The 14,729-nt window shown below is 39.7% G+C and overlaps 1 protein-coding gene across 3 annotated transcripts in view; it reads right to left on the reverse strand.

The window, feature by feature from the left end:
- DPP10 (dipeptidyl peptidase like 10) overlaps positions 1–2,288 on the reverse strand; it is a 189,845-nt gene extending 187,557 nt beyond the window's left edge. For all 3 annotated transcript variants that reach the window (XM_062498736.1, XM_062498735.1, XM_062498734.1), the window contains exon 1: positions 2,249–2,288. In XM_062498736.1, coding sequence (XP_062354720.1) covers positions 2,249–2,273 — 25 coding nt within the window. In that variant the 5' untranslated portion in view covers positions 2,274–2,288. The remainder of the gene's footprint in view (positions 1–2,248) is intronic.
- Between the last annotated feature and the right edge of the window lie 12,441 nt (positions 2,289–14,729).

Genomic DNA, 14,729 nt, shown 5'->3' on the forward strand with positions numbered 1-14,729 from the left:
TATTGTGGACAAAACAATGTGTAAATAATTGCAGGCAAAAGAGATCACTGCTGTTGTGTTTGGCATATCAGTAAGGACACTTCTGCCTCCAAAAAATATCAGTGAAACAATCAGGCTTCTGAGCAATAACCATCTAAAATTATCATCACTTCCATAAAAAGAAGCAGCATGATGTACAGTGTTTAGGGGAATTTACATGAAATCTAAAAAGCACCCATCCGTACAGGCAGAACTAAAGAGGGAGAGAACTCTCAGATGCTCAGAATAGTACTAGAAATGAATGCCGAAACATCCCAAGGTAACAAAGGACATTTGCACTGAATATCTTCATTCAGACCTATTGTATTTTATGAGAAGGATTTTCAAACCCAAATATTTATAATAACAAATTGGCATCAACTTGGAACCGAGCTCTCCACAACAGCAAGGTGTGAGGGAGTCTCTACTTTTTTCCTCCCCTCAAATACTGGACATCCCAAAGTGATCTTAACACATATCCACACAAAGCAGCTTCAGCTGTAGTGCTTGGTACCTCCCAGCAGACCAACAGAGTAGCCAAATATCTGCTTCCCAAACCATATTATTAATTCATAATAAAACCTTTCTTAATTCATAATAATCAAACAAATTAATAATGAAAGTGAAGGGGGAACAGCAATGATTAGGACCAAAACAGGGCAAGTACCTGTCCTACAATGCACCTCCACAGCTTTCCAACCCACAAGAAAGAACAGTTTTACAGACCCAGATCCTTCTGGGAGAAGGGGTTTTATTTATATCAAGCTTCACAGTCTCTATGGGACATCTTAGAGCATCTGAGCTGACAGAACCAGTTTTCACTTGCACGACTTGAACTGAAATGTAGGTCCCAGCTTACACAAGTTTTCAACCAAGATCTCTGGATTTTGAAACAGCCTCGGAGATGTTGCAATTCACTGAGGTTTTTTAACATATTTTTTTAAAAAGTTAAATTCCCCTAGGTTGTTTATTCTTTTTCCATGAGTGCCTTCAAAGACTTCAATTTATGTTTTTACATCATTAATAATTCTATATAGATATAAGAGCCACAACTGACAGTTATTATTGTAGATTCCAGCAAATACTTGATATTTTACAAGTCTTCAAAACAAAGCTACCTCTTTTGGAAACAAAATCAATCTTCTGTCTTAAAGTGTACCAGGATACACTGCCACGTGCCCTCAAAATATCTTTTTTTGGTATTCCCTGAAGAAGGCTCCTGTTCACTGAGACTACAGCAGCACAACTTTGCTTTTATTCTCCTCAACATGATCTAAGTGAAAATAAGCAAACAGTCATTTTGGACAGCACCATGCATAGGGAGTAGATATATACACAAAACAGAGGAAGCAGATTATCCATAGTGTTCCTGCATACTCCTTCCAGCTGCCTCATCCCCTCTGACAAGCAAAGCTTTTTGATCCTTTTCCATTGAGCCTTACCACCTTCCTTTAAGCAGCAGCACTCTGCTGCTGTACTTGCTCATGCACAGACTCAGCCAGCTTCCCTCATTTCATCAGGTGGCCAAACAGCCTGGAGCTATCATTTAACTGAAAAGAGCTCCAGTAACTTTCTTCTTTAAACAAAATGAGCATTTGAATGGCAGAATATCTGCAGGCCAAAATTTACTATCTAGGCATACCATGCAAATCAGTTACTTTACATCTAACTTTAAAACTGGCAAAAGGATTCAATTTTTTTTTTCTTTAAAACTAGGGCAGTGTTCACTCTTTTTATCTACTTTTTGCCCTCTTCATTTTTTTTTTCCTGTGGCTGAACCATTAGTTTCCCCTCTTTGTTTCTGAAAGAAAAAAAAGGGAAGAAGTTTGTGCATGTACATATGGAAGATCCATGTTCGTGGTTCAGTGAGAAGCTGCACTCTCAGAATCTGTTTTCCTTGGCATACAAGTTTCTTTTAGCTCATCTGTGAATCTGAAATTACACCAAAAACCGACAACAAACTCTTGAAGTCAGCTCACACCTGCTGAGACTCTAAAGGATTGCTATAGCTCCCTGAAGGCTGACACAATCCTAAGGACCTACTGCCAACCCCCAACATTTCTGACCTGCAAGGCTTCCAGCACCTCCCCAAGTCCCTACAGGCACCAAATTTACAACAGCCACAAGTTAAAAATACTTAAAGGCAAGAGACACTTTAACATTCATTGCTTCTGATGACTGCATTATGAATCATACACCTTTAATAAGATAAAATAAAGAAGTAGGTTACCTGGGGTTAAAAGAATGACTGACATAGTGATGAGTGAACAAACAACTAGAATCACCAGCAGCGCAATAGCAATTCCCTTCCAGTTCCTCTGCGGAGGGCTGTTACTTCCAAGTTCCTACAGGAATGGAAAAAAATGAAATAAAAGGAGAAGACCACGTTTCATAAACATACATTTCCAGAACTATTAGTGATAGGAAAATTGCTCTGTGCAAGCTCACAATCACAGCACAGGAGGTGATCATGATCCCTCCCTTCTCCACAGAGTCATCCAAAGGTGTGCAGCTCTCATGCTTTTTTAATAGGTATCTTTCTCTTTTTTTAAATAAATATATGTAATTTTATACCCCTAAGAGACAATCGAATAATCTTACGCAAGCTGTCCAAAATACAACTGGTGTTAAAATGTCCTCAACATAAACTTCAGGAAAATATCAACTAGCAGTTTATAAGATAATTACAGAAATGAAATGTAGCAATTTACTGTAATTCCACCTAACATGGTATGGACCATAAAGGTTTAAATACACATCCTTTTTAATGCACACTATTAAATTTATTCGTAATAGAAAGCATTAGCAAAACTGCCTGAGGCTGCAAGTATTCCATCTGAAGCTACAAGCTCTTTTTCTCTATGCAGTAGATCAGCTGTAAACTGTTCCCCTATTAGTTATAAAAAAACCAACAGTAGCTTATAACAAATGTTAAATGAATGCTTCTGTAACGACCAGTGCACTTAGGCTTATATCCTCTGTGGTTACACATTTAATTCCTGCCAGGCACCTTTTGCACTTTTTCAATAATAGCAATGCATTGCCCATGTTCGTGGTACAGTTTGAGACCAAACAGCACATAAACATCTAACAACACAATGACAAAACTAGTACAACTACTTCTTACAACCCCAACCTCCCCTCACAGAAAACACTATTTTTTTCAACCTAGAATTGGTATGCAGAAATGCTTCTCTGCCACAATTACACACGTGCTTTTAGTATCTCAAAATTAAATGCTATGGTAAGATTGAAAAAAAAGAAAAAGCAACCAAAAAAGCCACAAACAAAAACAAACAAACAAAAAACCCCCTCACACATCTCTTGTTATGTTGTACAAGCTTCCAAAAGCATGGTATTTTTTTTTCACATATACATTATATCATTTTGCATTTCTGGGTTATAATGAGTGTGAAATGGGTAAGGAAGTCTTGAAAAGAAAGCGGCAATGTTCTTGTGCCTTCTTGGCTCACGTACACCACTTCAGCATCACACATCACCCACAGCAGCAATATTGTCTTTAACTTTTTATGTTGTTTTTTTAACCCCTTGCTGGTTCATTTTTACCCACAAAAGGCTTCTCTCCCTGGTCCTCTTTTCCAGAAAATAAAAGGGGAATCGCCCAACGCAACCTCTAAGCAATCCGACAGGGACTTCTCACAGCGGTCCTCAGCACATCCCAGCTCCCAGCAAGGAATGTCCCCCACCTCCCCAGCACATCTTCTGCCCACTGGACCCACCATCCTGTCCAGCCTGCCTGAGATTGCTCACTTTCGAGATTTTTTAGCCTCTCCAAAGTGGAAGAGCGGCCATTCCTGGCCGGTCAGCACAGGAGCAGCTCCCTCACCTGCGAGGTGCCAGCCTGCCCGTCCCCACCTGAGCCCATGGCTGGCAGAACCCCGAACCCCGCGGTTTCCCCAGGACTCTGCTGCGGCCGCTGATGCCGACCCCATCGGGCAATGCAGGGCGCTCCCCTACCCGTGCGGGAGACACCGAGGGCAGCTGCAGAACAGAATTCGTGGCCGGTCCCTCCCGAGCAGAGCTCTGCTGCTTTCCCGGGATCACCGTGTGGAAGAACCTGATCAGCACAACCAACCCCACGTCTGAGCTACCTGTGGGTTTCTTCCTCAAGTTCGGGACTCCTGTCCTCAGCGCTCGGGGGGGAATGGTGCAAGCAGAAAGTTCTGCCATCTGTCTCCTTCCTCCACCCCACTGCTCCTGCCTTCCCAACCACTTCCAAGCCTGCCTGCTTCCCTCATTTTCCTTCCTACCTTGTGAAACACTAATTGCCACAGCCTGGCTAGCCTTAGACACAGGTCCTCAAGGGGCTTCGCAGGGCTGTTCCATCAGCCCCTTTGGTGATCCCCAGGTTATGAGCACCGTGTGGTTCCATCCTCTATGGCCACGCTGACATTGCAGGGATCTGCATCTTTTCCACAAAAATACAGAATTTCTGCATCCTGCAGGTGAACTCAGACACATGCTATTATCTTCCCTTAAGAAAGAATCATTTTACAATGGTAATAGCACAGTCTGGGAAACACAAACTTCTCCTAAAAATCACAGTATTAGCTTCATTTAAATGACACCTGACAGAATCCAATTTAAGAACTAGAAGCTCACAGAAGCAAGTGGTGGTGAGAGAACTGTAGCCTCCCTCAGAGCATCATGAAACCCTGTTCCAAAGAACTGACTTCAAATGACAGAAGCTGGACAACTTGATGAATGTACCAAAGCTTCTAAAAAATGTACCAAGTCCTCATTATTCACAAGGTTCTTCTCTGCAGACATGAATACTGTTCAGTTTCTAAAAATAAAGCTTCATTTTAAATACTTCTGCAAATTTGTGCAAGGAGAATATCAAAGAGATGGATCAAGTACCGAGCATACAAAGTTTATTGGTAATCACAGAGAGAAAGAAGAGAGTTTCCAGTTGGCTAAAAACTTGGAGACTAGCATAAAAAGAAGAATTTGTCTCAAATGAAGATATTAGGTTTTAATACTTGGATAAAAATTACAAGTTGTATCCAATTATTATATTAGAAAGTATTAAAGGTCATGATGATGTTTTGATATAGAGTGACAACAATCTTGTAAGGCAACGTTCTTGTAAGACATTTATGAAGTTACTGTACACAATATTTGATGAAATATTAGGAAAAATACTATAATGAAGTGAATTCATAGCACAGTCATTATCAAAGTTATCTCCAATTAACTTTTTTATGCTAACCAAAGAAACTGTAACCTACGAAGTCTTAAAACATTATAGCTGCAGTTCTTCAGCAATAAAGTATTTTTAGCCTCGTGTTGCTTTTCAAAATGGTCATAAGCAAAAAGCAGTTAAATAGATCTTTGGACTGTGTATCACTGGCAAGGCAGAAGCTGTGATTTCTGAGTGTGACAAGAAGATAGAGGCATTCAAGAGGAAACATCACAGAGAGCCATACAATGAGAAGCTTTTGACACCATGTAGTTTCCCCATAACTATCTGCTAAGTGGGACATAACAACAATGCAGGCACAGATGGAGATTTAAGGATTTAATCTTCTAAATAGACTCTTTTATTAATGTGGTTTGAAAAAATACCAACTCTTGAATATGGTGGTTTATATATAACACTACCTATAATGTTATTATAGATTTTACAGTCTAACTCTGATGAATCAGAAAATGGCTGCACAAAGAATAATACAAGTTTTCTCATTATTTATAGTAGCTTTTTCACAAACCATTTAATTGTGTTGCTGCCAAAACCAATCCTCAAGTAGTACATATTTCTGAATGTAATTTGTGATTGAGTAATGCCTTAATAAACATATCTACAAAGAGAAAAATGAAACACTGCATGCACAAAACCACTGTACACCAATGTTGGAGATTCCGATGGCTACTGCTGCCAAATGCTAAAGACCACATTTACCAGGATCTTACAAGCACTCACCATCAGGGATCTCAATGTATGCAACCCAAGGACAAAGCCTAAAGTTTCTGCTCTGTGATTGTCTCCATTGAACCTCTGTTGAAAAGACCCCTAAAGGACTGCTCTTACAAAAGCATGTACCATATATGTGATACAGCATTACAGAGGTTGCAAATCCTGCAGCAGTAACCAAAAGAAAGGCTAAACCAAAAGGCTAAACCAGGCTGAGGGTGTCAGAGGAAAACCTGAGTCATTTGAACCCTTCTGTGTCCCTCTGTGCTAAATCCCACTCTGCAACACAAATTTCACAGGGAAATGGTGAAAAGATATATCCAGAAAATACGCACAGCAAATATAATTCAAATAGGCTGAAGCATCTTTCTCATTTTCTAGACTTTTTTCTAAATATATAGTCCATCTCCAAACACAGTTTACAGGCTGGTGATAAGCTGATTCACTACAGGCATGAATGTCTTTTAAGCGGCAGCAAGTCACAGCCTTGAATACACACAATCTGTGGCACAGACTCATGAATGGTTTGGGTTGGAAGGGATCTTGCAGATCAGCTCAGGCCAACCTCCCTGTCTCCTCACTAACACCAGCTTGCTCAAAGCCCATCCAGACTTTGAACATGGCCAGGAAACAAACAGCTTCTCCCAGGAGCCTGTTCCAGTGCCACAGCCTCGCAGTGAGCAATGTCTTTCTTATGCCTCATGTAAGCCTTCCCCTTTCAGTGTAAAGCCATTCTCCCTTGTCCTGTCACTACAAGCCCTTGTAAAAGTCCCTCTGCAGCTCTCTTGTAACCCCTTTAGGTACTGGAAGTGGCTCCGAAGTTCTTACAGAGCTTTCACTACTCCAGGCTGAAGAGCCCCACCTCTCTCAGCCTGTCTCTGCACGAGAGGTGCTCCAGCCCTCTGAGCATCCCTGTGACCTCCCCTGGATTCCCTCCAACAGGATCCACACCCTTCTTACCCTGGAGGGCCCAAAGGTGGATGCTGCTCTGCAGGGGACACACCAGAGCAGGGTGGACAGGCAGAATCCTCTCTGCCCACAGTTTTGGATGCAGCCCAGGATGCAGCTGCATCTCTGTGCTACAAGTGCACATTGCTGAGCATTTCCTTCACCAGCACCCCCAAATCCTTGTGCTGCTCTCAATCCATTCCCTGCAACCATGTTGGAATTGCCACAACCCATATGCAGAGGTTTGCTCTTGGCCTTGTTGAAGCTGAACACAGCTCATCTCTCCAGCCTGTCAGGGTCCCAAGGATGTCATGTGGGACAGTGTCAAAAGTCTTGCACAAGTCTGTGCCACTTGCTTTTCCCTGATACACCAATGCTGTAACCCTGTCCTAGAAACCTGTAGTCTCATTCAGCAGGTCTGAGTTTTTGTTCTCTATTTTTGAATGAAATACAGATTCTTACATGGATGTTTCATATTTAGAATAAAAAACTATGTAATTGCTTCCGTAATGGCTGTATTACACCAGCCTGTAATATGAAGACTTGACCCAAGTTCCTATTACAGCAGAAATTAAAAAAAAAAAATTCCATTAGATTTATTTAATACAGAAATAGTTTTTATCCCTTGTCACAAAAATGCAAACACATATTTTAAGTAGCATTGGGGATATTGATTTGAGAAAAAGAATCACTCAGAATTAAGAGACGTAGTAGAAGAATACACAAAAAACTTTAAAACATTTCCATATTTCTGCCTGAATAAACTTACAATCTTTCTTGTGAGCAGCATAATCAGAAAAAGAATCACAGCTTCCTTCCTAAAGCTTACCACCAACTCGCAGAGTTTTATTGTTAATCAATGAGGATAAAAAGTCTTTAAGACATAATTTTTCCAGCAAGTGTGTATAACTAAGGTTGTTGTAAGAGAACAAAAGGTTGGAAAATATTGGCATAATACGCTGCATTAGTAAGTCAGGTTTCTGAATTATCCAAACAACATTTTTCGGATTTCTTGGAAAACTCTCTGTGCAAACCACAGTATACAATTTCCACCCTGGAAATCATGCCAGAAGCACCAGGAGAATGCCTGGTGGAAGCAGGCACGTGGAAGGGCACTGGCTGAAGCCTGAGGACTGCTGAGTGCCTCTGCCAGGCTTTTCCAGAAGACATTGGGTAGTTAAAAGGCAGCATCCCCTTAGGGAGAAGTGAAACCCAAACTTTCAGAGACAAGCTAACCCTGAGAGCTGGCATTTAACCAAACTGCTTTCTCTCATACAGCTCCTGCCCATGCTGCATCAGCCCAGCTAATAAATGGTGGGATGAGCCAAATGCAGAAAATATGCATTTCTCTGTAAAAGTTAAGAACAAGAATTCAAGCAGTTTTAACTGTTTCTGCTGGGTTCAGCTCAAACTGAAAAAAAAAAAAGATTCTGCCATAATTTCTGCAGTCCAGAGTGAACTTTACCAGGCCGACATCCCTTTCAGTCCAGGTCTGCAGATGCACACTGGTGTTTACCCCTGGACTGTGGCTATTTGGAACACAAAACCCACCAGCACTGAGCTGCAGCAGGGTCTGGTGCTTGCCTGGCTTTGTGTTGAGGCAGGTGAAAGATCTTAGAGGATCTTTGGGCTGTAGCACATTTGGGCTGTAGCAGCTTCTGCCAGCATGGTATCTTCTGATGCCTTGAATAAATCATCTGTTTTTGTCTCTCTTTGTTTTTGTTGTTGTTGTTGTTGTTGTTGCTGTTTTTAAGCTGTTCTGTCACCAGGACAAACCCTACAGAAAAAAAGCACTAAGGAGAATCACAGCCCTCCCTTATTTTGGCAAGAATTTCAGGGGTAAAGTGCATTAGAGTAAGAAAAGCAAACATAATTTACTTTGCAGTAGGAATGAGACTGAATCTCACTCTGCAGCTTAGATGTAATCTCAACAATATCATTTCATTAAACTCTTGGCATTTGCATTCCCCAAACATAAAGGAAAACTGACAAATGGAAAAAAGACAAATAATTTCATGTCACATTTCAGGTGTCTTAAAAGACAGACTCAATACACTTATAATAGAAAGATTGCAGTCTTTCCAAAGCTCTTTATAGAGCTGGGCTTGCAACTGATATTAAGTACTACCTGCCCTGGGTTTGCACTGTGCTATTTGAAGGGAAATTACCCCAGTAAGCCTTCTGATTTTGTGATTAAGTGATTGTGTCCATTCCTTTCCAGCTGTTTTTGACTAATGCCATGGCCTAGATAGCAAGAGAGATTAAAAGACAGATCCACAAAGTGGCACAGGATAGTTCTAATCCATTTGCATAAGTACCTATCATTTTCATCCCTCTACAATCCCTTTACAATCCACTGTGCTTTAAGATCCTGTTGCTACAGTTCTTGTCTCAATGATTTTGGTCACACAATTGCCTTCCCCGGTCAATATCTTTATTCATGAAAACATTGGTACTTCTTTTCAGAGTCACTGTAAAATGCCACTTCCAGAGGAATGTCTGATTCTGTCAGCTCTATGGATAACTGGCATTTTAAAAAGAGAGCAGCTTGTTAGCAATTACCCTGCTCAGAACAGGTGCAGGGTTTGGATATGGGAACAATCTATCTTCGTATTTTTATTTCTTTGGGCTGCACTGGTAGAACAAAGCCCTCCTTTTGTAAAGCCAAACTGAAAACAAACCCAGACCAGAACAATTAAAACAAACCCAAACCCACCCCTCCTCAGTAAAAATAAACTGAACAAATGTGCACATATAAGTCATTCTGAGAAGTGTTGATCACTTGCACTGGTTATTAACCTTAAAAAAAAAACATTTTGTGCTTTCTTTCAGCTTGATCATTTTTGCTCTAAACACAGAGATCTTTTCCTTGGACCTGCAAATGCCCATTCATGAACTGAATTTTGGTTATTTGGGGTATTTTGGAACAGCTTTGTCAACACCCTTAGTTCCAACTACTCACAAAAAAAAAAAAAAAAAAAAAAAAAAAAAAAAAAAAAAAAAAAGGACCAGAAACATTTATGGAATCTATTTAATGTATTATGGCCAGCACTAAGAATACATTCCACATCTTCCCACTCATTTTTCAGTGTACCTTGTAGCACTTACTCAAAAACAATGAGCTATTACACTCTAGCTATTACACTAGACAAACAAGTAAAAGCTTAATTTCTAAAGCATTTTGCTGAAACCCTTGCTCAGGGTCTAATCACAGCAGATGAGTTTACACCTTAGGTCATTATTCCTACACGTAATAAATACAAAAGCAGAAATTGGTCAGCACAACTGACCAAAACAGTGTGGCACCCGCACAAAGGAAAATCTGTGGCCATCTGCTTCTTTTTTTAGCTAACATAGTATCATTCACACAGGGAGCAGGGGAACTAAGTTATCACAGGGCTCAGTGTTAAAGAAACCATGGAAAACACAGGCCATGGGAAACACTGCAATAAGCACTGCTGAGTATCTGGGGCAGAGGGAGACTTGAGTAAAGTAACAAGGGATGGCAGAACCTGTTTGTATCTGAGGAGAAGGAGCAGTGGGGCTGCAGCAGCCAAGGGAGCTCCTCAGGCTTTTGGCAGCCGAGCTGAATACAGGGCACCGCCAGCCCGGAGCAAACCTCAGAGAGCCTCAGGATTTCAGAGTTACCATCCCTTTCCATCCAATCTTTTATGACTCCCACCTCCCCTGCACAGGCAGAAGGATGTCCAGATGAGTCTCACACTCCTCTGGGGGCTGAGGCTCACCAGCAGCTCTGCTCTGACTTCAGGTTATGCTCCTTGTGTCTTCACCAGACCAAAGCCCCAACACTCACACCACGCTACCTGCTCTTGTCCTCACACCAGCCTCATCTGGAAGCTAATGAGATTTTTGCCTGACTAGGAAAAGCCATCTCTGTACCTTGAAGACTGCCTGAGAGATTACATGGAAATAAAGCAAGTGGCTCACTTCCAGTGAGCCCGTGCACCATTAGCATCGACAGGAAATCAACAGTTCATTTGTCACAATTCAAGAAAATTCTTAGAAGTATTTTATCGGATCAAGTAAGGCCAAGGACAGGAAAAGATGACAAAGCAGAAGGCATAAGCACATTTTATCCAGGTTACTAGATGTGACACAAGAAGTCTGTATAAACACTGGCACATTTCTGGCTAAAAAGGTATTTTCACATATTCCTATCAATCCCAACTTTACCGAAATGTCACAAGATAGTAGAATATGTCTTCGATTCTTACCACGTTAAAGAAAAATCCCCCAACCAAGTAAAATAACTTATCTCAAGAAAAAGGGACTTAAAAAAAAATGAACACAGGCTATCCATGCTCCATACCTATAGGTCTTTCTACAGATATAAAAAAGTTGTTTGCTGGAATTTGTGCTTCTCATTGTTCAGAAACAAGCTTATACTTTGCCTGATTGTTTTTTTTAAAAAAGGCTTTAACATGTATTTTTATTTCCTGATATACTGGCAAGGTTCCATAAGAGATTATTTTTAATAATGACATCAACAATTTCAGCATTAATTAAAGCATTAAAGATCTGTTTTACAACACAAAACTGCAGTTCACTGAAGGTTAGATAAATAGCAAAAAGTTACCAACTGCAGCAATGTCATAAAGTCATACTCAGATCTATGCCAGGTAATTTTACAATTTAAATTTATCACAGTGTCCTCATTTTTAACCGTAAAAAACTGCACAGGTGCATGACTTTCAAGTAAGTTCACTGTTACAGTAAAAAAAATATCAGCTTTTGGAGTTTGTCACTGGTCAGTTATCTGTACACACATTATCGTAATGGCTTCATTTTATGCCATTTAAGAGTCCTGGAGAATAGATCTGGCAGAAACTTTTGTTTTAGATGAGTGAGATTCTATCAGGATTTATCAAACTATGGAACACATTTGTAAAGGTTATTTTGCAAATTCACATAAATATTTATTTGTCTTCAGATTTACATATAAATTACATGCAAATAAAACAAGTAATGTAAATCCAAATGTGCCTTAATGACTCTGTGTGCACATACATATGTACACACATGCACACAACACTGAATATATATATATAGATAAATAATATTCAAGGAAACATTCCTATAAATAAATAAAAATGTAAATAAACCAAGGAGCATCAGTAGCAGAAAAGGGAACACAAACACAATCTCAGTGTTTACAGGGATCAAAGCAGTAAAATGCTACATGAGTTTCCCAAGCTCAGGTAAGAATGGGAAACCAGCAATTCTTTATGTAAATATTTGTCAACAAAATTATAGCAAGCCAAATTACTCAGTCAGTATCACTGGACTCTAACTGGAAATTTATCATTTAGTTTTTCCCAGTCTGCTTCACCATTAAATTACCTGTTTTTCCAGGAAATGGAATTCTACTTAAAGCAGTAGAATATAATCTGTGATTCCATGATCAGAAATTAAGATATGATTTTCTCCTGCACTTTTTAGGAGAAAAAGACCAGAGAGGCAATCAAGAAATGTGTAGATTTAATAGACTATGCTACATTATAGAGAGTTAATATATATAATGACCCAGCAGAGCCAAGATCACATTCCACTTAAAAACAATGTAAGTCCTCACAGCTCTAAGGACATCACACTGTTCCTACACTCACACACATATATAGAGCTTATAAAAAAGCATTTATAGAAAGACAATGGGTCTTAAAATCATCTCTTTACATATATTCTACTCAATTAAAAAGCAAATTTAGTACTAGGAGGAAAAAAACATCAAGAATTTCTCAGCTGTTTTACCAGATTCATTGATTTTTATTTTTTTTTTCAGTATACTTCCAGAAAATGTAAAAATCCAGATTTTCTCTCCCTGCAAAGTAATTTTACCTAACGGCCAAACTTATCTACATAAAACACCTCAAAGGCCCTTTGTCCACTGTCCATTCTTTGGGAAATGTGAGCCACCCAGTAAGAGCCAAGGTGCTCCTATTGCCAAAATTTTTCCAGATGCACTTTGTACTGAAAAGCAAAGAAACTTAAGAGATACACTAAGTACTGCCATAGCAAAGCCTGGACATTCTAAGGAGCAACTCAAATGAGCTTTTGCAGGGATAAATAATCCCTAATATAATAACAGTGCCAAGAAAAGAAGTGATGCTGTCAAGCACTCCATATATACTTCAATATTTTTACTAAGAAAGGTGAGAGCATATCACTGTCTTAGAAACCTTGGCAGAAATCCATCCAAACTAGGAGTTTTGACTTAGAGAAAGAAATGAATGGTACCTTTCATTTCCTCCAGAGTAATGTCTTCTTTCTGCCTGATTCCAGTGACAAGTAAGGCAAGGATGGTACCTATAAAACACATCATAACTATCTCTTTTGAGTTTCTTGCCATTTAAAAGTTAGAAGACTTATAATTAGAGTTCTGATAAACAGAGATAGAAGAGAAAGATCTTGCCAATGCAGAAGTGGGTACCTGCCTTTGGCAGGGCTGTTACACCAAAGTGGATGAAAAGTTCCAAGCAGCCCTGTCACTGAATTTTCCATTAATTCACTGGAAGTTCTGCAGATCCAGTACTCACAACAAGAACTCAGCTCAAAATCTCTCCTTGACTCCGAGCTTTCATATAAGAGCCAGATAATTCCTTCAGATCCATTTCAACAGCTCCTACTGAAATGTCTGGAGGCAAATTTGACTCAAATGAATGTGGTGGGTTCTGAGACAGCCTATAACACTGTGGCTCTCTTTTATACTATAGGCCTTAAATAAAATGGATTCTTGTATATTCCATGATTCCTCAGATTAAGAATTTTTAAAGTATCAACCTCCATTTCCTTTTTCTAAATACTTGCTTAGTTTTTAACAAGAATGAATAAACATATTCAGTATGTACTCAAGAACAAGCTGCTAAAAGTCAGAATCCAGACCTACATGAGAACTAAACTGAATAATTTAATAATAAGATACAAAAGGAATTTTCCCAGATTTATGCCATGCAAAAAATGGGTTCACAGATAATCTTGAATGTTCGTAAAATACAAACCACTTTCAGAGCAAAAACAGGAAAAAAGAAAGAAAAAAAATACCCCCTCAAATTTAAGCAAACAAACCATCCACGGAACAGAAGTCTGGATTTTATCACAGATAAGTGGCAGTGATTAACAAATGTATTTTCAAACTGATGGAAACTCGCCAAGAATTAGTTTTTAGCTAATTTATAAAAAGGGAATTGTAACAAAAGCGTTGGTGCAGCTAATACCTGACTTTTTGGAGGAAAATTTCCTTTTTCACATTTTGTGTTGATTTTATACCTGTGGGGTTTCCTGCTGTTTGCTGCAGCTCATAGCACCGTATGTTCCTTATTCCCTCCCGAGTCACTGAATAATCTTTTTACATCCCTGTCTCCTTTGTGTAAACAACTTAAGAAATTTTCTGGAAGCAGCTATATTAGGACTTCTGAGATGTGCAACTTTAGGCAGCTCTAGCTGCTCCCGCAGGATCAAAATCTTGAGGAATATTAAAACTAGGAAAGCTCCTTGAAGCTGACCTGACACACACCAGGTGACAAAGCCAGCAGCTGGCTGCAAGCTGTGCCCGGGGTTTCTGACTGCGGTGGCCCTTGGAGGAAGCAACTCCTCAAGTCACAGCGTGGGGAGATGTGCAGCCAAATCCCCGTGGCTCTGCTGGGAACAGGGTACTGAAAATAAAAACCAGCACTAAAGTAGCTCTTGTGCAGCACCTTGAGTGGGAAAAGAAAGCCCAGCAACTGCACTCCATCCTTTATAACTTCTCTACCTACTCGATCAGAATGCATGAAAGAAAAAAAAAAAATCAAAACAAAACAAAAAAATCCCC

Source organism: Cinclus cinclus, chromosome 9 (assembly GCF_963662255.1).
Source record: "Cinclus cinclus chromosome 9, bCinCin1.1, whole genome shotgun sequence".
NCBI classification, from domain to species: Eukaryota; Metazoa; Chordata; class Aves; order Passeriformes; family Cinclidae; genus Cinclus; species Cinclus cinclus.